The sequence below is a fragment of the Sorex araneus genome, chromosome 4 (assembly GCF_027595985.1).
Source record: "Sorex araneus isolate mSorAra2 chromosome 4, mSorAra2.pri, whole genome shotgun sequence".
In the NCBI taxonomy this organism is placed as follows: domain Eukaryota; kingdom Metazoa; phylum Chordata; class Mammalia; order Eulipotyphla; family Soricidae; genus Sorex; species Sorex araneus.
In genome coordinates this window covers 62,312,272-62,339,672 of record NC_073305.1, presented here as the reverse complement: position 1 = coordinate 62,339,672, position 27,401 = coordinate 62,312,272, and the positions used below count along the sequence as shown (strand labels likewise).

At 39.0% G+C, this 27,401-nt stretch overlaps 1 protein-coding gene across 14 annotated transcripts in view; it reads left to right on the top strand.

Moving 5' to 3' along the window:
• Nucleotides 1-27,401, top strand: part of MAGI1 (membrane associated guanylate kinase, WW and PDZ domain containing 1) — a 754,097-nt gene that overhangs the window by 622,240 nt on the left and 104,456 nt on the right. For 7 of the 14 annotated variants that reach the window (XM_055137094.1, XM_055137092.1, XM_055137089.1 and 4 more), the window contains exons 5-7: nt 7,819-8,020; nt 21,585-21,667; nt 25,663-25,701. In XM_055137094.1, coding sequence (XP_054993069.1) covers nt 7,819-8,020; nt 21,585-21,667; nt 25,663-25,701 — 324 coding nt within the window. The remainder of the gene's footprint in view (nt 1-7,818; nt 8,021-21,584; nt 21,668-25,662; nt 25,702-27,401) is intronic. The other 7 variants (XM_055137098.1, XM_055137099.1, XM_055137090.1 and 4 more) reach the window with 2 other exon arrangements.

Sequence of the window (27,401 nt, the reverse complement as noted above, 5' to 3'; positions counted from 1 at the left end):
GCTAGATTAGTCCTTCCTAATCTCTGCAGGGTCCTTGTTCAGTCACTTCTCTTTGGGTTATGACAGAATTTGTCCATGACCATGTTCTTTATTATAAGTTTTATGGCTCTTGGCCTGTCCATTTTCAATGCAGGGGTAGCTAACGGCTTGCCCTGGGTCCATCCAAGTCCTTTCCTTGGGACCCTGCTTTGGGGGTGCTAAGACCTAAGGCAGATTAGGCTTAAATTCAGTAAATATGACAGATGCCAAGGAGTTAAGTATTATTCGGAATCACTTAACTGCTGTTATAAAAGCATAGCATTAACTGTCTTCCTGTGTCTATACAAAAAGAACATTGCTGTAAAGTAAACTGCAAAGGACATAAAGGGAAGAGAAAACAATATTTCACTTACTGAACCCAGAGATCTCTGAAGAATCTGACTTTACAAGTTACAGGTTCTGACTCGGGGAGATGAGCGATTAACAGATAGGGAAAGCAGAGCACAAGGAGAAGTTAAAGATGAATGGGAGTGCTTTGGGAGCACTGTAATGGGTGTTACTCAGTAAACCTGAAGCCTTTGCTGCAGAGGAGAAAGGACTGACCAATCTTATCCAACAGTTGTTGTTGTTGTTGTTGTTGAGTTTTGTGAATATATATTTTGGATGTCAACCCATTATCTGATTTGTTAAGTAAAAATATTTTCTCTCATTTAGTTGGGTGTCTCAGTTTTAGCCCATATATCTCTTGCTATGCAGAAGCGCTCTAATTTGATGAAGTCCATTCCCCTCCCCCTCCTCCTGGTTTTTGGACCACAGCTGGCAGTGCTCAGTTCTCTCTCTGGCCACTGCTCAGGAAGCACTGCTGACAAGGGTCCAGGACCCTATGGAGTGTCAAGGATTGGATGTGGCTCAGCCGCATGCAAGAGAAGCACCCTGCCTGCTGTACTATTGCTTTGACCCCTGCTTATTTTTTATTCTGTGGCCTTTGCAATAATGGCGTTAAAGACAAGTTGTGATCCACACCTTGGAAGGGCTCTGCCTATATTTTATTCAGTGTATTTTATGAATTCTGGTCTGATCTCAAGGTCTCTGATCCATTTTGAGTTGAATTTGTGTAAATTCTGAGGTACGGGTCCAGAATTTTTTTTTTCAAGCTTGTGTTTATACAGTTTTCCCAAAATGATTTGTTAAAGAGGCTATATTTACTTCATTTCATTTCACGTACCCAGCATCTTTGTTGCAGATTAGTTAGCAATAGAGCTGAGGCTTTGTCTTAGGTTATTCAATGCTCAGAGTCCATCCTTATTCTAGTACCATGCTGTTTTTATCACCGGGCTTTATAGTACACTTTAAAGTTAGATGAGATGCCTCCCAGCTTCTTATTTTTCTGTATGGCTTTGATTATTTGGTATTTTATGATTCCATATGAATTATTGACTGTTCTAAGTCTTTAAAGAATATCTTCTGAATTTGGTTGAAGATTGGTTTAGCCTATATAGTAATTTAGTAATTTACATAGGTTATCATTTTAATAATATTGGTTTTTCCAATCCATGAACATCAAATAATTCTCCCTTTTTTTTTTTTTTTTTTTTTTTTTTTTTTTGCTTTTTGGGTCACACCCAGTGATGCTCAGAGGTTACTCCTGGCTCTGTACTCAGGAATTACTCATAGCGGTGCTTGGGGGACCATATGGGATGCCGGGGATCGAACCCAGGGTGGCCTCGTGCAAGACAAACCCCCTACCCGCTGTGCTATTGCTCTGGCCCCTCTTCCATTTTTTTTTTAAGGTCTTCTATCTCTAAAGTAATTCAAAGTCTTTGTGGTATAGATCTTTCACTTCTTTTGTTAAACTCGTTCCTAGATACTTGAAGAGTTGGGACATTATTTTCAATGGGATAGAATGTTTGATTACTTTTTCTTCTAGTTTATTATTTATATATGGGAAGGCAACCTATTTTGTACATTGACTTTGTTGCCCTGACAACTTTACTGCATTGATTGTTTCCAGGAACTTGTTAGTTGAATCTTAAAATTTTATCATATCATTTGCAAGGGCTGTAGTGATAGCACGGCGGTTGGGCTTTCGCCTTTCACGCAGCCAACCCGTGGTCGATTCCTTCGTCGCTCTCGGAGAGCCCGGCAAGCTACTGGGAGTATCCCACCCACATGGCAGAGCCTGGCAAGCTACCCGTGCATATTGGATATGCCAAAAACAGTAACATTAAGTCTCTCAGTGAGAGATGTTACTGGTGCCCACTCGAACAAGTCATTTGCAAATAGAGATAATTTGACTTCTTTTCTATTTGATATTTTTTCTTAATTACTTTAGTTAAGGCTTCAAATATTATATTGAATAAACGTAGAGACTAGATATCCTTGTCTTATATTTGATCTCAGAGGGAATGTTTTTAAATTTTTAGCTGTTGAGAATGATACTGGCTGTGTTTTGGTGTTTTGTTTTTTTTTTTATAGATGGCCATTAGTATCTTTAGAAAGGTTTCTTCTGCCTACCCCTATCTTACTGATTTTTTTTCATGAATAGGTGTTGGATCTTGTTGAAAGTTTTCTCTGCATCAACTGATCATATGATTTTTAGTTTTCCTTTTATTGGTGCTGTATATAATGTTAATTGATTTATATATGTCGAACCATCTTTGCATGCCTGGGATGAATCCCAGTTGTTCATGGTGTATGATTTTTTTTAATGTGCTATTGAATTAGATTTGCCAAGAGTCTATGGAGGAATTTTACATTAATGTTTGCCAGATAAATTGGACTCAAATTTTCATTTCTAGTAGTGTCTCTAGCTGCTTTGGATATTAGTGTAATGTTAGCTTCATAGGAGCTTTTAGGAAGGATCCATGTTTCTAAAACATTTTGAAAGAGATTAAAGAGTAAAAGCAGTAGATCTTTTCTGAATGTTTGATAGAACCACCAGAACCAGGGCGTTTGTTCTTAGGGAAATTCTTAATTACTTTTTCAATTTCTTTGCTTGTGATTGGTCTGTTTGATTTTCTACTTCCTCCTCATGCTGTTTTGGAAAATTTCATGATTCTAAGAATCTGTCCATTTCTTCTAGGCTTTCCATTGTAACAGCATAAAGTTGTTTAACCTCGTAGTATTTTCTTGGAGGTCTGTTTTAATTTGTCCTCTTTTGTCTCTGATCCAATTTATGTAGGCATTTTCTCTTTTTTCCTTATGAGCCTAGCTAAAATTTCGTCTTTCGTTCAATTAAAGAACCAGACTTCAGTTTAATTGACTCTTTTGCTTTCTTGACTTCTGTACTATTGGTTTCTATTCAAATTTTATTATGTCCTTCCTTTTATTATTATTCTGTATTCATGTGTTGTTTTTTTTCCCACTTTCTAAGATGTGTATTTAGGTTGTTGATTTGAGTTTTTTCTTCTTTCCTAATATAGGCCTGTTTGCTATGAATTCCCTCCCCCCCGACAGGTTTTACTGTACCCAGTAGAGTCTAATAATCTGTTTCTTAATTCTCATTCATTTCAAGGAATTTTTTTTTTATTTCTTCCTTGATCTTCTCTTCGATTCAATTATCAGTTAACAGTGTTTTGTTGAACTTCTAAGTGTTAGTGGTTTTCCCCATCTTCTCTTGTGGTTAATTTCTATGTTCATGGCATTGTAGTCTGAGAGAGTGCTTGCTATGATCTTTATATTCGAAAATTTAGGTCTATTTGAGTTATGCCCTAGTAAGTGATCTATCCTGGGGAATACTTTGTGTGCTCTAGAGAATAATGTGTATTTGGCTTTTGGGGAATAGAGGGCCCTTAATGTTAAAAGAATATTAATCCATGTTCTTCTGCCTCCTAATTTAGGGCTTTTGTCTATTTACTCTGATATTCTGTTTGCTTGATATGTCGAGTGGCAAAAGTGGGAATGTTGAAGTCTCCAACTGCTGTGTTTCCTTCCATGCATTTTCTTTTAGTTTGTGAGCAGAGGCTTTTGACACCCCTTTATTTGGTGCATATATTTTGATAAGATTAATACTTGTTGGGACTGGAGCAACAGCACAGCGGGTTGCATGCAGCTGACCCAGGTTTGATTCCTCCGTCTCTTTCAAAGAGCCTGGCAAGCTACTGAGAGTGTCCTGCCCACGTGGCAGAGCCTGGCAAGCTACCCATGGCATATTTGATATGCCAAAAACAGTGACGAGTCTCACATTGGAGATGTTACTGGTGCCTGCTTAAGCAAAACAACGGGACAACGGTGCTATGGTGCTACAGTGCAATACTTGATCCATTGTTCCCTTAGCCAATAAGTAGTGTCCATCCCTGTCTCTGATGACTTTCTGAGGATTGAATGCTATTTGGTGTGATGTAAGTTTGGCTGTCCCACTCTGCCTTTGGTTGAATGGAATGACTGTTCTGTCCTTTCACCTTGAGTGTGTATCCTGAGAATTTAGGCATGCTTTCTGTATGCAGCAAATTGATGGATTTTGTTTTCAAGCCACTTTATGTCATTTGATAGGAGAGTTTAATTCATTGAGATTCAGAGAGATTATTGATATAAAGAAAGGGTTATGCTGCCTTTTGTGGGGAGGAGCATACAATATTTTTACATTTGGTCATTTGCTTTTCATAAGCAGCTTTTCAGTAATTCGTGCGGGGCTGTAGAAATGTCATCAGCTCTTGTTTGAGAATAGTTTTATCTCTCTCAAATCTAAATGACAGCTTCACAGAATAGTGGACTCTAGGCTAAAAGTTTTATTTTACTTCAGTACTTTGAATATGGTATTTCACTCTTTTTTGCTTGTATGATATCATCTGTGAGATCTGTTTGATTCTTACGTCATTTCCTTTGTAAGGTTTTTACTTCTCTTTCCATGCTTCAAGTAGTCTATTTCTCTTTCTCTTTCTGGCTTATATAATTTTGATGACTGTGTCTCTTGGTGTTGTTGTTTGAGTCTATTTTGTTTGGTACTCTTGGGCCTCTTGAATCTGTAGAAGCCTTCCTCCAAAGACTGAGGAAGTCTTAAATATTCTACCAGTTATTCTTCCATCAATCATTTTTTCCTTTTCTGTTTTCTCCTTTGGGTATTCATTATTCCTCTTGCTGTTATCCGTGCAGTAGCTTGCACTCCTATCTTTGACTTCTCTTTTGCTACTTGATTATTGCTGCTAGCATGTATTTTGTCCTCAAGTTAGCTGATATGGTTTTCTGTATTCAAAAAAAAATTTTGCAGTGGCTTGCTATTGTATTTTTCAGCTCCTTTAATTCCATTTGTATAGATTCTTTCATACTCTGAATCAATTCTTTTTGTGTTGATTGAATTTATCTTCCAGTGATTGCTTAATTTCCATTGCCATTGCATGGAATGTTGATTTGAGGTCCTCCTTGAAGAGGCTTGAGAATTTTGCTGAGCTTGAGGACTTGTCTGGACTACTGTTCCTATATGCCAGTGAATTTCCTCGTTTCTCTATTGTCTTTAGAATTTTGTAGGTGCTGACATTTGAGCTTTAGATTCCTGATTATCTGAGTGCTGATCTGAATTGTTATTTTACAGTAATGGAATATTGCTTATGATCTGTTATTCTATTTCCTTGACCCTCATATTTTATGAGACAGGCAGATGTAGGTCTAGTTCCTACCATTTAGATACCAGACTTTGTATGTAGGTATTCTGGAATAGAATTAAAAAACTCACGGTTTTCCTCCAAACATTTAAAATATGTGGAGTAGGTAGAATAGAGTAGTTGTGTGGACACTAACATGTCTGTGTGGTTCCAGGTGTCACACTACAGTCACTAGGATCAGTTGACTCACTTTTTTATATTTAGAGATTCTCTCAACCCTAGGACTGGCAGGGCTACAAGGATGGCATAGTAGAGTTCCCCAAAGTTCAGAGACTGGCTCAAATTGATTTAAGCAGGAGAGGGAATCTAGGGCATCACCAAGCAACTAAAGGAGCAAAGGGTACATGGAATCAAAGACTCAATAGTAGGAATTAAACTTTTCTGTTTCTTCTCTGTATTCTTTTATGCAGTCTTAGTTTTCAGAGAGGCCTTACCAAGCCTTGAAAGCTTTGTAGGTTATCAAAATCTACAGCATGAAAATCTGTTTACACAAATAAATTTTTAGCATCCAGAGATCATCTCTTATTTGGTAGTTGGAGGACTAAGTAGCAGTCATCCTGTTGTTCATTGATTTGCTCAAGTGGGCACCAGTAACATCTCCATTGTGAGACTTCTTGTTACTGTTTTTGGCATATCGAATATGCCATGGGTAGCTTGCCAGGCTCTCCTGTGTGGGCGGGATACTCTTGGTAGCTTGCTGGGCTCTGCAAGAGGGACGGATTGGCCGCGTGCAAGGCAAACACCCTACCCGCTGTGCTAGTACCAAACAAAACTTCCTGATGTTTGTTGATTTGCCTTAGCTCCTGTGACTGATCCAGTTACGAAGGCCAAAGTGATCAGATTTTTAGGAACAGCAGAGAGCATAGCTTGAAGTGTCTGTATGAGCTCAGGGTGGGTTGAAATCAGCTCTCTCCTGAAACACTGGCTTGGGACAGGGAGAGGGTGGTTTCCAAAGGAGGACTGGATGGTGGTATCAGAAGAGGAAGTAAATACAGGGTAGAACAAGAACATCAGCAGCCTCTGCGATAGTGGTGACATTGAAGGAGGTGGGTGTTGAGTAGACTTGCTATTTCCTCCATCTGTCTTTTGGATTACCTTCATTCTTGTGTGTGTTTGGGAGCTACTCATCAGAGAAAGATTTGAAAACAGCCATTTATTATTCCCTCAGTCTGCTTTCAGTAAATCAGAAATGTCTCCCAGAGAATTACCTTGGGAGAGAGAAAATAACTGCATCCTCTGATCATTATGTTTTAAAGCCCTGTGGAGACTGACATTTAATATCATCAACCTCTTAAAAAATTCAACCAGCATGTCAACAGTACTGTTTGTGGATAGTTGCATGACATCACTGTTTGCTGGTTCTAGTTAGTGAGGAGGCAAGGAGACTCATCTCCTCCGAATTGTCTTTTAAAACCCAAGTCAAATAAGTCCTCCCACATGGTACTGTTCTAGGGTAACTGTCTTGGTTTTCACAGGAACGTCATCCTCACTTTTCAAAAAGAGTCTCAGATGTGACTCACTAGTGGAATAGCATTTCTGTATTCTAAAAAATTGGTGTAGGGGGTGGGGTGTCATCACCAGCAGTGCTCAGCATTTACTCTAGACTCTCTTCAGGGATCACTCCTGGCAGTGCTCAGGGGATCATATGGGGTACTGGGAGTTGAATCAAGGTCAGCTGAGGGCAAGACAAGTGCCTTAACACCTGTAGTGTCTCTCCAGCAAGATTCTGAATTTTTACATATGTTCTAGCTTGATTTGTTAGTCTTTCATCTTTGCCAGTGCCTACTAATTTTTTTTCAATAATTCATACATAGCGGGCAGTAATAACTACGTCTATTTCTCAGCATGAACTTTCCCCCTCCTCTACTTCTGGCCTCCCAGAGTCATGAGAATCCTGAAAGGAGATGATCCCTATGAAATGGGAGTACTTTTCAGTCTGTATATTAATTATCTTGTTAATAAAGGAGATTTGAGGATTTGAGTCATAATTCTAATTTCTTAAGATTAGGAGAAACTCATTACTTGAGCAAGTTTCTTTTCTTTTCTTAGGCAAAATTAATTTTGTCCACCATTTTGGTACTTTTCATATAAAGAACTTTAAACAAAACAGAATATACAGTCAGTGGCCACCAATAATGAAACAATGTGGTTTGAAAGAATATAGAAGCATATAGTAGGGACCTTCCTGGAGTCGGGCCATGGGTAATTAAGTGTTTTCGATTCTCTCCCCACTATTGAATAGCCGATTCTGGTGACCAAGAAGAGCACACTCTCCACGACACAACGCTGTTGCCTGTGAATAGTAGCATCATTGCTGCTCCCATCACGGACCCTTCTCAGAAGTTTCCTCAATACCTACCTCTTTCTGCAGAGGATAATTTAGGTCCTCTACCTGAAAACTGGGAGATGGCCTATACCGAAAATGGAGAAGTCTATTTCATAGAGTAAGTATATTATTGTTTCTATCCATATCTCTTCTTTTTCACACCTTTCCTTTTACTTTTCTGATTCTGCAGATCACTCTCACTGACATCCCATTGTTCATCAATTTACTCAAATGGGCACCAGTAACGTCTCTATTACACTCAGCCCTGAGGTTTTAGCAACCTTTCCTTACTCATCTTTCCCAATGATTGGAGGCTCTTTCAGGGTCAGGGGAATGAGACCTATCATTACAGTTTTTGGCATATTGAGTGGGTAGCTTGCCAGGCTCGGCCATGCGGGTGGGATACTCTTGGTAGCTTGCCGGGCTCTCTGAGAGATATGTATGTATCTTTTATTGTGTTTGGGATATGAATATGCCTTGAGGAGCTTGCAAGGCTCTCCCATGCGGGCAGTAGACTCTTGGTAGCTTGTCAGGTTCTCCAAGAGGGAGAACAAGGCTATCAGATGTTGTGCGGCTGCTTTGCGGCTGCGTTCTTCCAGGAGCTTGGTCTTATATAGCTTCTGCAGATATAAATACTTAAAAGAATTCATTGATGATGTACTGATGGTATTCACTTACATGGTTTTACAAACTCTGTGCAAGAGAATTTTGTATCATCCTAATCATTGAGTGGGAAAGATCTGAGGAAACATAAGGTAGATAATTTCCCTAAAGGGTTGCACAAGTGAATTATGTATGTACATTATGTAATATAGGAAGACTATATTTTAACCGTTACAAATAGTTAAGTCCTTTGCTCATTTTTTCAAAGTTTGATTATAATTTAACTTTAATTGTATTTTAAGACTCCATATACTTTGAATGTTGTTCCTTAACTATATTTGTGATTTGCAAGAATTTTCTCACAGTCTTGGTTTTCTTTTTATTATCATCACTGTGTCTTTTGAAGAGCCAACATTTAAAGTTTTGGTGAAATCTAATCTATCAGACTTTTTTCTCTTATAGTTCACGGTTTTAATGTAGTAAGTTAATAAGTTTTTTTCTAATCTATATACTGCAGTCTTTTTTTTTTTGGTTCTTTTTTAGGAGATTTATAATTATAAATTTGCAGTTGGGTCAGTGATTCATTTTAGGCTAGTTTACAGATACTGCATAGGGTTTACAGATCAATGTTGAGAATAAAAATATAAAATTTTTTAGAATTACAAAACTTAATTCCCACATAGTTAAACATTTACTAACCTTTCTTGGGGGAAAAAAACCATATTGAAACAGTTAAGGTAATATGATTTTTCTAATTCTTTTTTTCTCTAATTCTTAAAAAGTCTATACTTTGACTCTGTTATTAAGATATCTATAGTTTACCACTGAAAATGAGAAACAAAATGGGCAATCAAAGAAGTAAAATAATGGCCAGAGAAATAGCTCAATGAGCTGAAATTCATGATTTGCATGCAGGAGGCTTAGGTGTAGTCCTTGGCACCACATGGTCCCCCAAGCACCATCAGGGGAACAGCCAGGCAACAAGTCAGAAGTAGAGTCTAAGCGTGACTGGATGTGTCCCAAAAATAAATGGGTGAATGAAGTAAAACCTAAATAAAAGCATAGATAAGGCCAAGGAGGCCTTCTTAGAGCAACCCAGTTGCACAGGGTGTTATTCCCGATGTATCCCAAGAGCAACACTGTAGCACTGTCATCCTGTTGTTCATCAATTTGCTCGAGCGGGCACCAGTAACGTCTCCATTGTGAGACTTGTTGTTACTGTTTTGGGCATATCAAATATAACACGGGTAGCTTGCCAGGCTCTGCCATGTGGGCGGGATACTCTTGGTAGCTTGCCGGGCTCTCCAAGAGGGAGGGGTGATCGAACCTGGGTTGACTGCGTCCAAGGCAAACACCCTACCCGTTGTGCTATCACTCCAGTCCACCCCAAGAGTAAGCATATATGAATCTGGTAGTTGATATAGATTGAAATTCTTCTGTATAGTGAACCATTCCAAGGAGGCATTGAGGTGAATAAATGTAGCATCTTACTTTCTGAATTATATGGGTATGTACACATGTACATTTGCTTCCGTGAATATGTTGGTACACTTCTACAAATAGAACACATTTCAAAATGTCTCTCAGCACATGTTTGAGTCAAGTAAGCAAATCAATTTATTTTCCTAACCACATTGGAATCTGAATCTATATTTTCATCAGATGTATATCTGAGCATGTAATTTTGTAATTTAAAAAATCAGCAAAGATAAAGTATAATTTTCTTGAAGACTTGGGAGAGAGGGGAAAGCCATGGGTCCTGAAGCACCCTTTTTTATATCTGAGATTAGAAAACTAGAGCTCTCATTTATTTTCCCGCCAGAAGGCGAGGACTGTCTCTGGTTTTATCTTTGTGTTAATGAGAGCCAAAGGTGGAAGATGCAGGCTTTTCCTGGTATCAAGGATGTGTATAATTAAAGAGTTCACATATAAAGTCATAGTTTCTGCTACCAACTAATTATGAGTCTTAACGAACTTGAGTTTATATCTGTTAATCTTTATTTTCAGTATCTGAAAATGCATATTAATATTATTAGTCGGGCTGGAGGATAGCACAGTGGGTAGGGTGTTTGCCTTGCATATGGCCAACCCGGGTTTGAGTCCTCCACCCCTCTTGGAGAACCTGGAGAGCTACCTGTGGTGTATTCAATATGCCAAAAACAGTAACAACTCTCACAATGGAGACATTACTGGTGCCTGCTGGAGCAAATCGTTGAACAATGGGATGACAGTGACAGTGAATATTATTAGTCATACCTACCAGAGTATCCCAAGAATTAATGAGATAATTATATAAAGTACTTGGGCTAATACTTATTAGTAATTCTTATTACCAGTGTTAGCATTTTTATCATCATCTTTGTTTATTTATTTATTTTTGTTTTTTGGGCCACACTCAGCTATGCTCAGAGGTTATTCCTGGCTCTGCGCTCAGGAATTACTCGTGGTTGTGCTTGGGGGACCATATGGGATGCTGGAGATTGAACTCGGGTCAGCTGTGTGCAAGGCAAAAGCCCTACCCCCTGTACTATAGCTCTGGCCCTCATCATCATCTTTAACATTATAGAGTTACTTAGATATAATAAAAGTAGATTTTGACTGTATCACTGTCATCCCATTGCTCATCGATTTGCTCGAGCGCGCACCAGTAACGTCTCCATTGTGAGACTTGTTACTATTTTTTGCATATCGAATACACCACGGGTAGCTTGCCAGGCTCTGCCATGCTGGTGAGATATTCTCAGTAGTTTGCCAGGCTCTCCAAGAGGGGAGGAGGAATCGAACTTGGGTCAGCAGTGTGCAAGGAAAACGCCCTACCTGCTGTGTTATTGCTCCAGTCCAAAAGTAGATTTTAAATAATAAAAGTTATTTAAATATAATAACTAACCTCAGGATTTTATAATTTTGCAGTTTAATTATCTTTGAAATGTTGTCCATTATGAAAAAAAAATTGTGTTGCGGAAAGCAAAGTATAACATTGGTATTCCTGATAGTCATATGTAAAATTCAAGCTCTAGGAAAGAAAGTACCAATGGTTTTGCTTAAGAATCATTCCAGAGCTGGAGAAATAGTGTAGTGGCTAAGCTGCTTGCTTTGCAGGTGGCCAACTCTGGTTCAGTCTCAGGCATGATCCCTTGTACTGCATATGGTCCCGTAAGCACTACCATGAGTGACCCCAGAACATCAAGTTAGAAGTGTAGCCACTTCTGTAGTCATCCTGGCTCTGCACTCAGCAATTATTCCTAGCAGTGCTCTGGGGACCATATGGGATTCCAGGGTTCAAACCCAAGTTGGCGACATGCAAGACAAATGCCCTACCCACTGTATTTTGCTCCAGTCCCTGACCTTGTTTTATTTGTCTGTTTATTTTAGTTTTACTGATTATGAGAAATCTAAGAACTGCTAGAACTTTAACAACAACAACAACAAAACATTTAAAAAAATCAGATATGAACTTAAAAAACAAAACATAAGATGTCAAAAAATAAGGCATGATCACCAGGGAGCTTGGAGTTTTCTTTTTGCCACAAACATTTCAAATTCCACTGAGAAGCCATTAATCCAGAAATACTGATAGGTAGAAATAACAACATGAGTAGAAAAGCTTTAATATAATAAAAAGCCTATATTCTGTAGATAAAAGGCCAGAAAAAACAATCCCACAAGATTGAAAGCTCATAATGAAAAAAACAACCCTGTAGACTTCAGCCAGTATTCCAGAAAAAAAAAAAATTGAGCTATGGCCCCATCTCTGTTAGTCCCAGTTCCGTGGGGAGCCTGGACCAGTGCCCCCCACAAATGATGACTTGGACTCCCAGTTTCCCTGCCAGAAGGTGTTAGAAAAGGCTGGAAGCAGAGCCGGGATAGTGGTTCTGTGTAGCCGGATGTTGATCAGAGATGCCCCTAGTGCCTCGTGAATTCAGTAGGGACCCTGGCAGGGAGCCTGGACTCCCGCACTCTCCCTCCTGCGCTGGTGCCAGAGGAGGCTCCTCCAGTCAGTTCTTTTGCCACTAGGCAGTGGTGGAGGGACTCCCCTCCCGTAAAAGGGTGAAAGCTGAGTTGGGAGCAGCAACTGGCATCCCTCCTCTTCCCAACCACACGGGTGCTGGGGATAGGTAAAGGGGCAGCTGGAAGTCCCACCCCTGCCCAACAATAATGAGGAGCTCCTCATCACCGTGGGCGTCAACACCGGCCAGATGGTGGCTACAGGCTTCTGCCCCCCACCTGAAGATTACAGGTACTGTCACCCCTACTTCTGCTGTAACAGTGTCAGAGAAAAGCAGGTAGAACTTCACTTAAATTAGATCCCAGATTTAGGGGCTGGAGCTATAGTGCAGTGGGTAGGGCGTTTGCCTTACACACAACCGACCCAGGTTGGATTCCGAGCATCCCGAATGGTCCCCTGAGCACTGCCAGGAGTAATCCCCAAGCAAGAGCTAGGAGCAACCCCTGTGCATCACCGGGTGTGACCTGGGCTAGATTCCAGGTTTATAGAACACTATCCCCAGTGGCCAAGTTCACGTTACTTCAGGAGCCTGTAATTTTCAGCTTAAGTGAGAACAGACAATTAGTCTCTGCCAATACTGAGATGGTAGATTGATAAAAACTGATAATGATTTTGTTTTTCCTGTCTTCAGATTTTTTCTAGTGACCTCCCCAGGCAGTGCTGAGGGGAAGTGTCCTGGGTTCAATGCCAGTGCTGTCTGGCCCAACGCTGTGTGGCCTGATGGTTCAGAGTGAGGAATCACACCTGGGGCTCCCAAATGCAGAGCGTGTGACCCTGTCTTTGGTGTCCTCCTTCCTAGATGCCTGCGCAAAGATTTCGAAGCAGTCATTCATAGAAGGTTTTTAATGAGCAGTTATAAGCATGCTTGAAACAAATGGAAAAATCAAAAACAGGAAGTCTTAGTAGGGTTGGAAAGATAATAGAAGAGGAAAGGTATTTGCCTCGTATGTGGCTGACCCTGGTTCAATCCCTGATACCACATGTGTTCTCTTTAGAACTGCCAGGAATCACTCCTAAGCAAAGAGCCAAGATTAGCTCCCGAGCACCAACTGGATATGGCCCTAACACTGTTTAAAAGGAGGAGGGGGGGAAGGAATCTTAGAGCAGCAGATGATCTGAAAATGGAAAAATCAGAGCTAAAAAAATTAACAACTAAAATTGAAAGCTCAGTAGACAGGTTTGAGAGTAGAATAAAAGGGAGGGGGCAAAGAATAAGTAAACCCAAATATAGGAAATAAAAATGACCAATGTGAACAGTGAAGAAAATTGGCCTGAAAAAGAAATGAACAGAACTTCAGGGATCTTTAGAACAATAACGAACAAGCTAATATATTTCTTACCAGAATTCCAGAGCAATAGGAGGAGCGGGAAAAGTACGAGAAAATGAAATTTTCCCAAAATGAAATTTCCCAAATTTTGCTGAAGAAATAAAGTTTAGAGAACCCGATTGAACCCAAACAGGTTAAATTAAAATAAAATAACATCAAGGCACATCAAAGTCAAACATCTAGAAACCAAAGACAAAGACAAATATTTAAAATAAGAATGATGTCATTTAATGACTGAAATTATTCACATGACAGTGTGTTTCTTATAAGAAGGTGTAGAGAGCAGAAAGGGGATAGCTTCAGCACTTTTCAGTTGCTGAAAATAAAGAATCAACTCAGAGTTCTAGATACAGTGAAATGAAAAGGAAATAGATATTTTAAAGTAAGATAATTTGTTACCAACAGCCCATTCCAAATTATTTTCTCATAGGTATTTTCTAACAAGCAACAATTATAAGTGAAGTAATTTTAGGGATGAAGTATACTAGGAATAAAGAAATAATAGTGGGAAAATGTATAGGTAAACTAAGTAGTTTTTATTCGATTAGGTTTTGAACATTGAAGCCTCCTGCTGCCCCCCCCTCCTCTGCTGAAGAAAAGGGAAACAGTTGTCTAATATGTTTTTAATTGTATATCAGAAAACAAGAAAATATCTAAGACCTCAAGAGATAGCTCAAAGGTTTGGAGATTGTGCTATATATGTGGGTTTGATTTCCAGGAATGCATGGTTCTCTGAGTACTGTAGGTGTGCCTCAGAACCCCCCACAAAAGGCAATACTCAAGACATCTTGATTAAAGATGACAGAGGGTAAAGGAATAGATGTACGTATAATGTGTATATATGTGTGTATATCTCTATCTATAGATGTGTATATGTAGATAGAGGAAGAGAGAGATAATATATAGATTTATTTCTGAATCTGATAAGGGCTTGCTTCCTGGTTAATAGTCACCTACTCTTTCTGCCTGTAAGAAATAGGTGAAATAGAACATATAGGACGCAAAATAAAAATTGGAAACTTAAGCCCAAACATACCCAAAATCACATTTGACCAGTTTAAATGTAACTATTAAAAGAGATACAATGACAGAAATTAAACAAGACTAGCCAAACTATGGGCTATTTTATAATACTTATTTAAAATATAACAACATAGGTCAATTGAAAGTAAAAGTTCGGAAAAATATATCTTAAAACATTAAGAAAGTAAGAATTGCATATTAATACTAGATAAAGTAGGAAAGTCTCCCAACACTTTGAAACTAAACAGTATACTTCTAAGTAACATATGGATCAAAGTGAATGTCTTAAAAGCATTTTAGAAAAATTATTTTGAACTGAATCAAAATGAAAATAAAGCATATCAGAAGAATGAAACACAGCCAAAGCATTGATGGGAATTAAGTTTAAGTCTTAAATCAGCAATCTACGCTTCCTACTTAAGATCCTGATAAAAGAAGAGCAAATAAAACTTGAAATAAGTACATGGAAGGAAATAAAAGAGAGCAAAAGTCAACGAATTGAAAAAAGTACAGTGGGGAAAAAAATCAGTGAAACAAACAGTTGTTTTTTTCAGAAAAGTTAATAGCATTGAAGAACCTATTGAAACTCAGAAAGAAAGAGAAATGAAAAGGCACAAATTATCTCTTCAGGAATTGAGGAATCAAAGAATCACTGCAGACCTGGTAACATCAAAAAGATAATAAGAGAATGCCGCCAACAAGTCTGCGGACATGAATTGACATACTAGATGAAATGGAGAGATTTCCTCAAAAGCACTAATCTCCACAATTCCTTAAATTTGGGACTGTCACTGTCATCCTGCTGCTCATTGATTTGTTTGAGCGGGCACCAGTAACGTCTCTCATTGAGAGACTTATTGTTACTGTTTTTGGCATATCCAATACGCACGGGTAGCTTGCCAGGCTCTGCCGTGCGGGCTCCATACTCTGAGTAGCTTGCCGGGCTCTCCGAGAGGGACGGAGGAATCAAACACGGGTCTGCCGAGTGAAAGGTGAACTCCCTACTGCTGTGCTATCGCTCCAGCCCCCAACAGACTATTTCAGACTATTTCTATTTCACAAAACTAAAAAGAAAAATAATTATATATTATCACCAAGTCTGATGATAAATTACTGTTATTTGGAGGGGGGCACACCCAGCGGTGCTTAGGGCTTAATCCTTGCTCCGCAAGCAGAGACGACTCCTGACAGGCTTGGGGAACATATGAGGTGCCGGGGATCAAACCACGTATGGGCCATGTGCAAAGCAAGAGCCCTATCTGTTATACTATCTCTCTGGCCCCTGGGTGCAATACTTTCAAAACTAATGAAATCTACCATACTAACAGGCGGCGGGTGGGGAGGGTATCTCATAATCATGTTTATTAATGTTCCTAAATGACTTTGGTAAAGTTTAGTAGTCTAAAATTTAGAATTCCTTATAGGAATTCTAAGAAAATTAAGAATAGAAAATATTTTCTCAGGGGGAAGGTCTTCCAAGTAATGCTCAGAGGGCTCTAGGGGTCGTTCTTGGTGATCCTCGGTCAATGAGGGCAGGTGGTTCTGTGCTTGGTTCTGACTGTGTGATGCTGCTGAGGCCCAGTGGTGAGTTTAGGGCACTCGGAGCATGCTTGGTAGTGCAAGGGTTGGGTGTGGAGCAGCGGCTGGGGATGGGCATGTGGTCAAGGAGATCAAACTTGGGACCTCACACATGCAAGGCATGTGATCTAAACCTTGAGCTGTCTACCTGCTTCTGAGAGGGAATTTCCTTGACTTAATAATGAACATCTACCCCCCCAAAAAAAAATGGAAGGAAAAAAGAAAAAATGTAAGAATGCAAGAGAGAAAGCAAGAGAAGGAAGGAAGGAAGGAAGGAAGGAAGGAAGGAAGGAAGGAAGGAAGGAAGGAAGGAAGGAAGGAAGGAAGGAAGGAAGGAAGGAAGGAAGGGAGGGAGGGAGGGAGGGAAGGAGGGAAGGAAGGAAAGAAGGGGGGAGGGAGGGAGGAAGGAGGGAGGGAGAGAAGGAGGGAGGGAGGGAGGGAAGGAAGGAAGGGAAGGAAGGAAGGGAAGGAAGGAAGAAATGAAGGAAGAAAGAAAGAGAGAAAGAAAGAAGGGAAGTATGCTAACATATTTAATAGAGAAAAAAAATTGGGGGGTACAAGCCAAGTATTTGTTCTCACCACTCTTACTCAGTATCCTGCTCGAGGTCCTGGCAAGATAGGATAGTAAAGCAACTAAAAGATATGCAGATATGAAGAACTAAAAGATATTCAGATTGAAAAGGAAAAGAATAAAACTACTCACTGCAGAGAACATGCTTATATAGAAAATTAGAAGTATACACAAAAAAAATCTAAAATAAGTGATCTTACAATAAATCATATGAATAAAGTTTTCAAAATTGTATGCTAGTAATGGAAATCATTAAATGAAAAATAAGATATATGGTGATTCAATAAAAATAAATAAATAAGTAAATTAATAAAAGGAAAAGAATAATAAGATATAATTCATGTTTACTTCTCCTAAGCCCTCTGAAGCTAAAATCAAACAAAATATGTGAAGGATTTTCATGTATTAAAAACAATAGAATGCTGAATTAGAAAATCAGAGAAAGTTTAAATAAACAGAAAGATATATATTATATTTGTGGATTTAAAAATTCACAGTTGCTATAGTAAAACTGTCAGTACTCCCTAAATAAATATACCAACTTTATGCAAATCCTGTCAAAATCTTTTTTTTAGTATGTACAAGTTTATCCTAAAATATATAAAGACAAAGAAACTAGAACAAAGTAATTTTTAGAAAACTTAAAATCAGATTAACAGTCTTGATAACTGTTAATCGAGACAATAAATACCTGGTAATAAAATGTGTGTTATAGAGGAAGAGACCCATAGTTCAATGGAACTTAGAAACAGACTCTCCGATTTTTCCAAGTCATCCTCAACAAAGTTACAAAATCATTTCACTAGAGGGAAGATAGTCTTTCAATTAAAATAGTGCTGGAGCAAGTATTTAGTTAGAGGCAAATATCAGCCTTAAATCTCACATCTTATACAAAAACAAAATTCAAAATTGATCATTACAGACTGAAGTCTAAATTATAAAGCAACGGTGGATACTAAATATTTGAGATTTAGGTGTTGGAGTGATTAAATTATGATATATCCATCCAATGAGCTATTCCATAATGACAGGGATAATTACTGCCATTTGCAATAACATTGTTAAGGATTATGGTGAACGAAAAACGTGTAACTTGAAGGCTCTTATCATGAATGAGTTTATTTTTAGAATATTCTGCCACCCCTCACAACTTTCTTCCCACTATTATTAAAGACACGCTTGGGCCCAGTGCTTGCACGTTTTAGTTGCATTGCTCACCAGATCGTACTCTTTCGTTGTGCTGCTTGAACACATTCGGTTGATGAACATAGGAGACCATACACTCTGTTGTGGTGCCAGGGAGCACAAACCATTGGCAACACACTCTTACCTCATGCCCGGAAGTCAAGCACTCTACCATTGAGATGCCCCTGGGCTCATGTGTAACTGTTTTGATGGGACAAAATTAAACCGTAGATCTGAGGTAAGAGGTTGGAAGGGAACTAGTGGTGTCTCTCTAGGGCAACCTAAGGGATCCTTTTGATATGGAAATGCTTTGTATTTTGTGTCTTCCGGATATCCTGGACCAGAGCCATCCTATAGTGGGCAGGATGCTTGCTTACATATGCGTGACCTGGGTTCAATCCCTGATGCCACATATGATTCATGAGCACCACCAGGAGTGATCCCTGAGTAGGAGTAAGCTCTGAGCACTGCTGGGTATAAGAACAAACAACAAATAAACAACAACAAAAAAAAAAACACAAGAAAGTGTATCCTTATCATGACATTGTGCTATAGTTTTGCAAGAGGTTAGCACGGTAGATTCTTGTACAGAGCATGTGGACCTCTGTTCTTATCATGGCTGTATCTCAGGCATTTTAAAACAGTCATTAAAAATCATACATAAGTTCTTCTTGACCAGCAGTGACCATTTTTTTATGGTCTTGCTGTGTAGGAAGACAGGGTGTGGTCTCGTGTTTGACTTTGTAATTCTGCCTGTCTTTAATTTTTTTTTTTTAATTGAATCACCATGAGATAGATAGAGCATTACAAAATTGTTCACGATTGTGTTTCGGTCATGCAATGTTCCAACACCATTCCTCCACTAGTGTAATTTCCCAGCACCCGTGTCTTCAGTTTCCCTCCCATCCCTTCAAGCTCCACCCCCAATTCTGCCTATCTACCAACAGAGTGTTCTTGGGGAAATTTCTTTCTTTCCTTCCCTCTCCTCTCCTTCCTATCCTATTCTTCCCCCTCTCCCCCACCACCTTTTAAATTTTGGGTTATTCCTGGCAGTACTTCTCAGAGAGCCAGCAAGCTACCCGTGGCGTATTTGATATGCCCAAAACAGTAACTATAGATCTCATTCCCCTGACCCTGAAAGAGCCTCCAATCATTGGGAAAGATGAGTAAGGAGAGGCTGCTAAAATCTCAGGGCTGAGTGCAATAGAGATGTTATTGGTGCCCACTCGAGGAAATCGAAGAACAATGGGATGACAGTGATGACTTTGAGTCCTGGCAGTGCTCAAAGGCTATATCTGCTTCTGTGCCCAGAAGCTCAGGAGTGACCCCTAGTGGTGTTCAGGATACCATACTTGGTACCAGGCTGCATGCTGTACTGTTTGTCCCTAGGGCATATATATATATACCTCTCTGTCCTGTTTTATTTCATCTAACAAATAGTAAGCTAGATTTTTTTCCACAAATGGTTAGCTCTTGCCCATTGTTTCAACAAGAATCACTCAACAGGTCTAGAGCACATGAGAGCCCATCTATTCTTCAAACCCAGAGAGGGCATCGGGACACAGGAACCTAGAGCATTGCTAAGTAGAGTTGTTGCCTTGCCTTGAAAGAGATTTTTGTAATTTCATTGTCATATCTTATACAACCTATTAAAAGGTCTAGGGTTTACTGATTCTTGCTAAATACCAAGGTTATTATTAATAATAACAGCAACAAAACAATGATAATAGATACTCTTTTTCTTTTTGCCCAAGTCTTTACCTATACTGTCACTGAAAAAAGTGAAAGTAATCATTTAACACTAATATTTCTTTCAGGATTATTGTAATAATTAAGTTATAGCATACATATAAAAATCAGAGAAGATTCTAGAGTTGTCAGTGAACAAATAAGCAGTATTGTTTGTGATGTTTGAGACTATATTACAGTTTTAATTGTTGGGATAATATGGGATGATGTGAGTATACATTTGCATATCCTCTTTTCAATTAGGCTGTTATTTTTTCAACAATTCATAAGATTTGAATTCAACAATTGATAAGTTGTAATTTGAAATTTAAAAATTCTGCATTTTCAACGTATTTGTAACCTAAACATAAGGCTTCCCCTAAATGAGTGTCTTTTCCTAACTGTCAACACATTTTAAAATTTTCTTACACTCAATTCTGGTTTGTAGCTAGAACCACTGGACTTTGTCCCTCCAACTTAGCTTACATAGAATGGAAAAGGATGGGGCTGGAGCGAGAGCACAGCGGGGAGGGCGTTTGCCTTGCACGCGGCCGACCTGGGTTCGATTCCCAGCATCCCATACGGTCCCCCAAGCACCGCCAGGAGTGATTCCTGAGTGCAGAGCCAGGAGTGAACCCCCGAGCATCGCTGGGTGTGACCCAAAAAGCAAAAAAAAAAAAAAAAAGAAAGAAAAAGAATGGAAAAGGAGCTCAAGATAAGATAAGATAAGGAGCTTCATTGATCTGCTTTGGACCGATTCCTCCTGTCATTCTTGGGACATTTCTAACAAGATTGAAGGTCAACATTTTGAGAAATAGTCCCATACAATTACAGACCCTCAAAATCGATGAAAGTATTTGACTATGGAACCATTTCCTCTAGAATGGAACCGTACTCTGGAGAAGAAAACTGGATGACATGTTTAACTTCTCAGAGCTTTTTCTTGCACAGGTTCTATTTATGATGGGTAATTTGGGGTTGCCTTTGCTGTGTCTGAAGCATAATGTAGGACAGTTTGATTAATGATATGTATTTGGAGCTTCGAGGCACTTATATGAATTGGGATAGTTTCGTGCTGTCATAAGAATTCTTATGTAATATAATGAGTAAAAGAGCAAGCTTTTTGTGAATTACAGCATCCAAGATTTAAGTCAGCGACAAATTTAAAATAAATTGGCATTTGTTCTTTGACAAATGTGAAGAATGAAATATGTCTAGACAAGGGGAGATAGAATAGACAGGATATGTCATTTGGAACTCATTTTTCAAAACCAAAACTAGTATTACACTTAAAAGTTTCCTTAATGGAATGATTATATCTTAGGGAAGTTAAAAGCCTACTTAACACCCTCCTCAGGCTATTTTAGAATCTCAAGCTTCAGCTTTCTCCTGGACTGAATTTGCTGCTCTTTGAGTATTTTAGAGGTGGTGGGGGGTTTTGATGGTTTGGGGGAACTGCACCCCACAGTGCTCAGGGCAACTCCTGACTCTGTGCTCAGTGGTCATGGCTGGTGGTGCCAGGAATCGAATCAGGCTGGGCAACATGGAAGGGAAGCTCTTACCTTAAGGTTTGGTTTGTTGCTTTGGTTGGAAAGTGCATGATACTATTGTCATTGAGCTTCTTTTTAAAGAGAGTTTTGTTTTCATTTCTGGATTTCAGCCATAACACAAAGACGACATCTTGGTTAGACCCTCGGTGCCTGAACAAGCAGCAGAAGCCCCTAGAAGAGTGTGAAGATGATGGTAAGAGGCTGGTTGGTTCGAATGAACTGGGACTTTGTTCACACATGGAAATTTTAGCGAGCCGTAGCAAGGTCACCCAGGTTTCAGCACTGAGCTGGCTTTGCAGTGAAGGGATTTCTGTCTAGAAGGTGAAGAAAACTCAGGAAGTCTATAAGAATATTCAAACCAAAGATGCCTTATAACAAAAAAGCAGGACCCTGTCCCTTAGAGTATGGAAATTCTTAGAAGGAAATGTCAGGAGTTTTTCTTCAACTCTAAATATTTCATAAATCTATTATTTTTCCAGTCTTAGCCTAGGGACAGACAGCAGATCTGTCTAGAATTGTTTTGGAATCTCTTTGTAATCTCAAATACACTTTAAATATTCTAAGAGTGTATTTAAAGAATGGGGCTGCAGTGATGCCCTTGTTTTCACTATCCCTATTAATCTCTCAGAGTAATTAACTGGCTAAAACAATTGATTTTAAAAGTTTATTTCAGAGCTCTTTTGATTTGTACTTACACACACACACACACACACACACACACACACACACAAAACAAAACCAAAAAAAAAACCCTAATGTATTCCTTTACTATACCTTGAAGTTTGTCCCAAGTTCTACCAAAATTACTTTTTGACAGGGATGAATTAAATGGGAAGTGGTTTGCTTTGCTACTCATAATTCATCTTTGCCACTTGAATTAGTAGTTCGGTTATTGGATACATTTTTTCTTTAAGATAGTGGAACTTTATTAATCTCTCCTATGGGACAGAATGGGTGTGTATATAAACATGAGATTTGTTTGAAAATGTAAGCCAGTACAGTATAACACTGTCAAAAGCTGGCACTCCAATATCTTTCTGTTACATAGGGATTTCAGATTATATGAACTGAACATAAAATTGAATGTTTAATATTTATCTGAGTGATTTCATGTGGAAACACAAATACATCTGAATGAGGAAGTCTGGCGGAAACACTCATCTTTTTGGTTCCATTCCTGAAAAAGGAAAAGAACATATGTGGTCAGCTGTCTTTGCATGCTTATGAGATAGGTGGCTAATTTTCAGAGACAAGAGCATAAATAAAATGTATTCAACCATTAAACAGAACTAAGTTTTTACTTGATTCCTGTTGATTTTTTAAAAATACATTTTTAGGCCCTCATTCCAAATAGGCTCCCCGATGTCAATGTCAATATTGGAAATATATGAAAATCTTTGCTGTTGTAATTTTCCAGATGATAGAAGATTCTAATAGCTTTTACTGAGAAAAAAACTACTCGTGGAAGTACTGAATGGTTTTGTTACCAAGATGTAATTTTTAATTCTTAGAATTCTTATCATTGATGTTAATGTTATTTCTTATGGAGCATACCAGTTGCAGTTAGTTTAGTAATTATCCCTTCAACATTAGAATTTATATATTCTGTCTAGAGGAAATTAATTATATGTATGTCTGTGTTTCTGTATACACAAACAGTATAAATATGTTACTAGATTATACCATTATAACAAACATCAGCTCCCATACCTATATTTTCTGTTGCCAATTAAAATCTGGCACAAGTTGCTTTGTGCTATTGTTTATAGCATGATGCAGAGACCAGTAACAATATTGGGCACATTCCAGTCGGTACTTTTTCTCTTTCTGACTCTATGTAGGCTACATGCACGTGGAATAAAACTACTCTAGTTTCTGTAGCATGATACAATTGTAAAAAAATTATTCTGTTTTCTATTTTCTCTCAAAAGTGGGAAACAAATTTGGGGATTGGATCTGAGTATGTAACTCCTTCTGTCATTTCTATGTATTGAGTTCTATTAAAAGTAGACGCTTTCATCCTTGCCTTTGAGCTGCAGGCAGTGTTTTAATCTGCCTGGTTTTAAATGCCAACTGGTTGCCTCAAAGAGACTTTAAACTCAGTCTGATTAAAACCTGACTAATGATCTCCCCACTAACTACCAATCTGGTCCATGGTAAGTTTTCCCTCTCTCAGTTCAGGGTAAATTCGTACATTCTTAAGTATGCCCTTGATTTACTCCATTTCTTCACACCCATTCCAAATCCATCTACCAGCTGAGTTCACTTTGTTTCCCAGTGATGCAGGGAATCCTTTCACTCTTCGCCCTCTTGACCATCCATGTTCAAGTCACGCGCCTCTTCCCCTTGCTCTCTTGCCTGTTCTCCTGGCATTGTGGTGAAAGCCATCTTAAAAACGTAAATGTGATGACCTTATCATGTGTTATGACCACTTCCTCAAGCAATATTCAATGACTCTGGATTGGCTTAGTAAAGCCAACCCACAGCCTGTCACTCCAAGCCTCTATTACTTTCCTCACTCGCACCCACTCCTGCTCTGTCCCTCATCTCCACTAGTCCTCTTGCTCCTGGGTCTGCTCCAGGGCCAACATGCAGTCCTCTCTGCCTCAAATATGCTTTCATTCCACAAAGAGTTACTGAACTCCTTTTACATGTCTAGTGCTCTCTAGGACCTATCAATGAATGCAGCAAACCAGAAGTCCTACTCTTGGACAGCTTAAATTCTCATCATTGTTTATTCTCAAGTCTTTTTCATTAAATCTTCCATGTCCTTCAGATGAGTACTGCTCAGGGACTTTTCCTGTGACCTTGCCCCCAGGTACAATTAGATTATTATATGTCTTCCTCTAGGGGACTGATGGCAGCTTTAATTTCACTTTATTAATATGAGCTTTGGGCTTGCCTCTGCCTTTGACAGATTAGAAATGTGTCTGTGCTCATTTTGGCGTCTCTGACACCTAGTACAGTGACTGGCGCATGGCAGGTCTCATCACCAGCATTAACAGTTTTTGCTCCCAGTGGGGCCCAGCAAAAAGGTGAAAAAAAATAAAGAAATGAACAAAGCCCCCAAAGATATGGTTTGATTATATCCTGATGGGAATTTTAATTAAACATTTGTTGGAAATCTGATTACTTTTAAAAGAAAAAATACTAGTGCCAATTCTTAATGTTGGCTTTGGATAATTTTGAAAATAAGACTTCATAAATTAGGTAAGCCCCTCTTAATTACTAAAACCTATCATCGATTCATTTTTTATTTATTCATTCATGCATGCATTTGAGAAATATTTAATACCTGCCATGCACCCAAATACTGTACTGGGCAGGAGCATATTGCAATAGTAAACAGGCTGGATGTCTGCATTTACGGAGCGTATAGCAGAGGGGTAGATAACGTCTGTAGTTGGGAAGATTGTTGCATGTCTTCTGCATTTGCTTCTCAATTATATAATAAAATATTTCACTGATAACAAGAGACAGTCTAGAATGGAAATGGTCTTGACTTGTTCCACACACTGACACTATTGATATCATTTTCATTATAGTAATTCTAAGCTATATGACTTCAAAATCTTAGACTAACTATATCCTGCTTCCCAATACACTTTTCAGGACAACCTTTAAAAGCCTTGCTTCCTTGATGTACAGCAGACATAGTTCATCTTTCTACTCCGGTTGAGGGATTGAAGCGTAGCTCATTTTATAAGCTGAGTTCTCTACTTGACCTCACCTTCTGTTTTTCAGGCAGCAGTATTACATTTAAGAAACACTTTAATTGTGAGTCTAATTGCCTCACTGATTACAGGATTTATTGAAGGATTAAAAGGACTAATATTGAAAGGTCTAGCAGCTTTGTTTGCTCAAAATAAGGTCTGTAATAAGTGACTTCTCACTTAAGAACACAGAAACCGCAGAGGTATTTGTCATCTTTTATAACCAATCAACTCCTCTTTTGACATGCAAGGAAATGAGCCATATAATTATGTTGCCAATATCAGCTCTGACCATTTAGTGATTTACACTGCGGTCTCAGGTTTACTAGCCAAGCCAATGAATTAAGCCACAATGCAGGTAAGGACAAAATGAAATGATATGTTCGCTGCTATTTTTCTGAGGGGAGTCTCTTTCTTGGTGCTGGTGTCTGAATATTTCTCTCTTTTCTGTCTCATTCCTGCTATTCCTTTGGAGAAGAAGGGGTCCACACCGAGGAGCTGGACAGTGAACTAGGTAAAGCCCTCCCAGCCCACAGCTGCATGACTTGCCCTCAATGGCCTCGTCTCCAGTGAATTGGTCCATCCCTTGATTTTGTTAGTTTGCACTTCTCCAATTATTTTTTCCACTCTAGCTTATGCATGAAAGGTCAGTTTCCCAATGCATGTGTCTGACTGCAAGCAGCATCCAGCATTTTAGTAAATTGTGTCCATAAAGAAAAGGTTCAAGCCAGTTGAGACAAGAATGGAAGTTAACAAATTGGTGAGAGGTAGTCCTCAAAATTTATGATTAAGAAAATATCAGAGATCTGGACCCGAGTAAGAATGCAGTGGGTAGGTTGCTCCCCTCATACATGGCCGACTCAGGTCTGATCCCTGGCACTATGTATAGTCCCCCGAGCCCACCAGGAATAATCCTGAGCACAGCCAGGTATGGCTCAAAAAACAAATACACACACACACACACATATACTGGACTGGGGCCATAGCACAGCGGGTAGGGCATTTGCCTTGCACATGGCTGACTCGGGTTCGATTCCTCAATCCCTCCCAGAGAGTCCGGCAAGCTACTGAGAGTATCCCACCCATACGGCAGAGCCTGGCAAGCACCTCATGGCGTATTTGTATGCCAAAAACTGTACCAAGTCTTACAATGGAGATGTTACTGGTGCCCACTAGAGCAAATCGATGAACAATGAGACGATAGTGCAGTGCTACACTGAAATATTGGAAATCAGTATCCCTTGTACTCTCCTAAAACCGGTTCAAGCCTCATGCATTAAGACGAATGTTTAGCTACCCTGATTTTTATTTTATTAATATTTTTTAAAAGTAGAACAAACTAACCAACCTGCCAAACTGTCACTGTCATCCTGTTGCTCATCAATTTGCTCAACTGGGCACCAGTAACCTCTCCATTTTGTTACTTGTTGTTACTGTTTTTTGGCATATTGAATATGCCACGGGTAGCTTGCCAGGCTCTGCCGTGCAGGCAAGATACTCCCGGTAGTTTGCCGGGCTCTCCGAGAGGGGCAGAGGAATAGAACCCGGGTTGACCGCATGCAAGGCAGAATGCCCTATCCACTGTGCTATAGCTCCAGCTCAACCTGCCGAACTAATTTAACTAATTCTGATGGGAGCGATAGTAATACAACAATTTCAATAATAGGTTGGAGAGATAGTACAGCAGGTCAGGCACTTGCCATGCACGCTGATGGCCTGGGTTTGACCAGACAAGGAATGATACCTGGTAACAGAGCTAAGAATAAGCCAGAATACTGCCAGGTGGAGCCCGTAAACAAACAAACAATAATCCAATAATAAATGAATAGTTAATAAGTGTTATTGTGGTATATTAAATGACCTGCAACCTGACCATCTAACTGTATGTAGTGAATGCCTTGAAAATTAATGTGTTACATGTGCTATTTAGACTTAGGTCACTGTATATATCAAATATTGACTACTTGATATTGTCATTTAGAAATAATATTAGCAGATTGTACCGTCTTTTATCTTTGCTGTTAGAATATATTAAATTATGTTTCTTACTAAGCTAATTATCTTATGTTTAGTTTTGAGCAATATTATAATTTGGTTACATTTGAGCTGATGCATTTATTGAAGGATGGCCGAGAAAACAAGTTTTAGCTAAATTACATATGAAAACTTTGGTTGATGAGATTGACTGTAGTATATGTATTTAAACAAAAGATT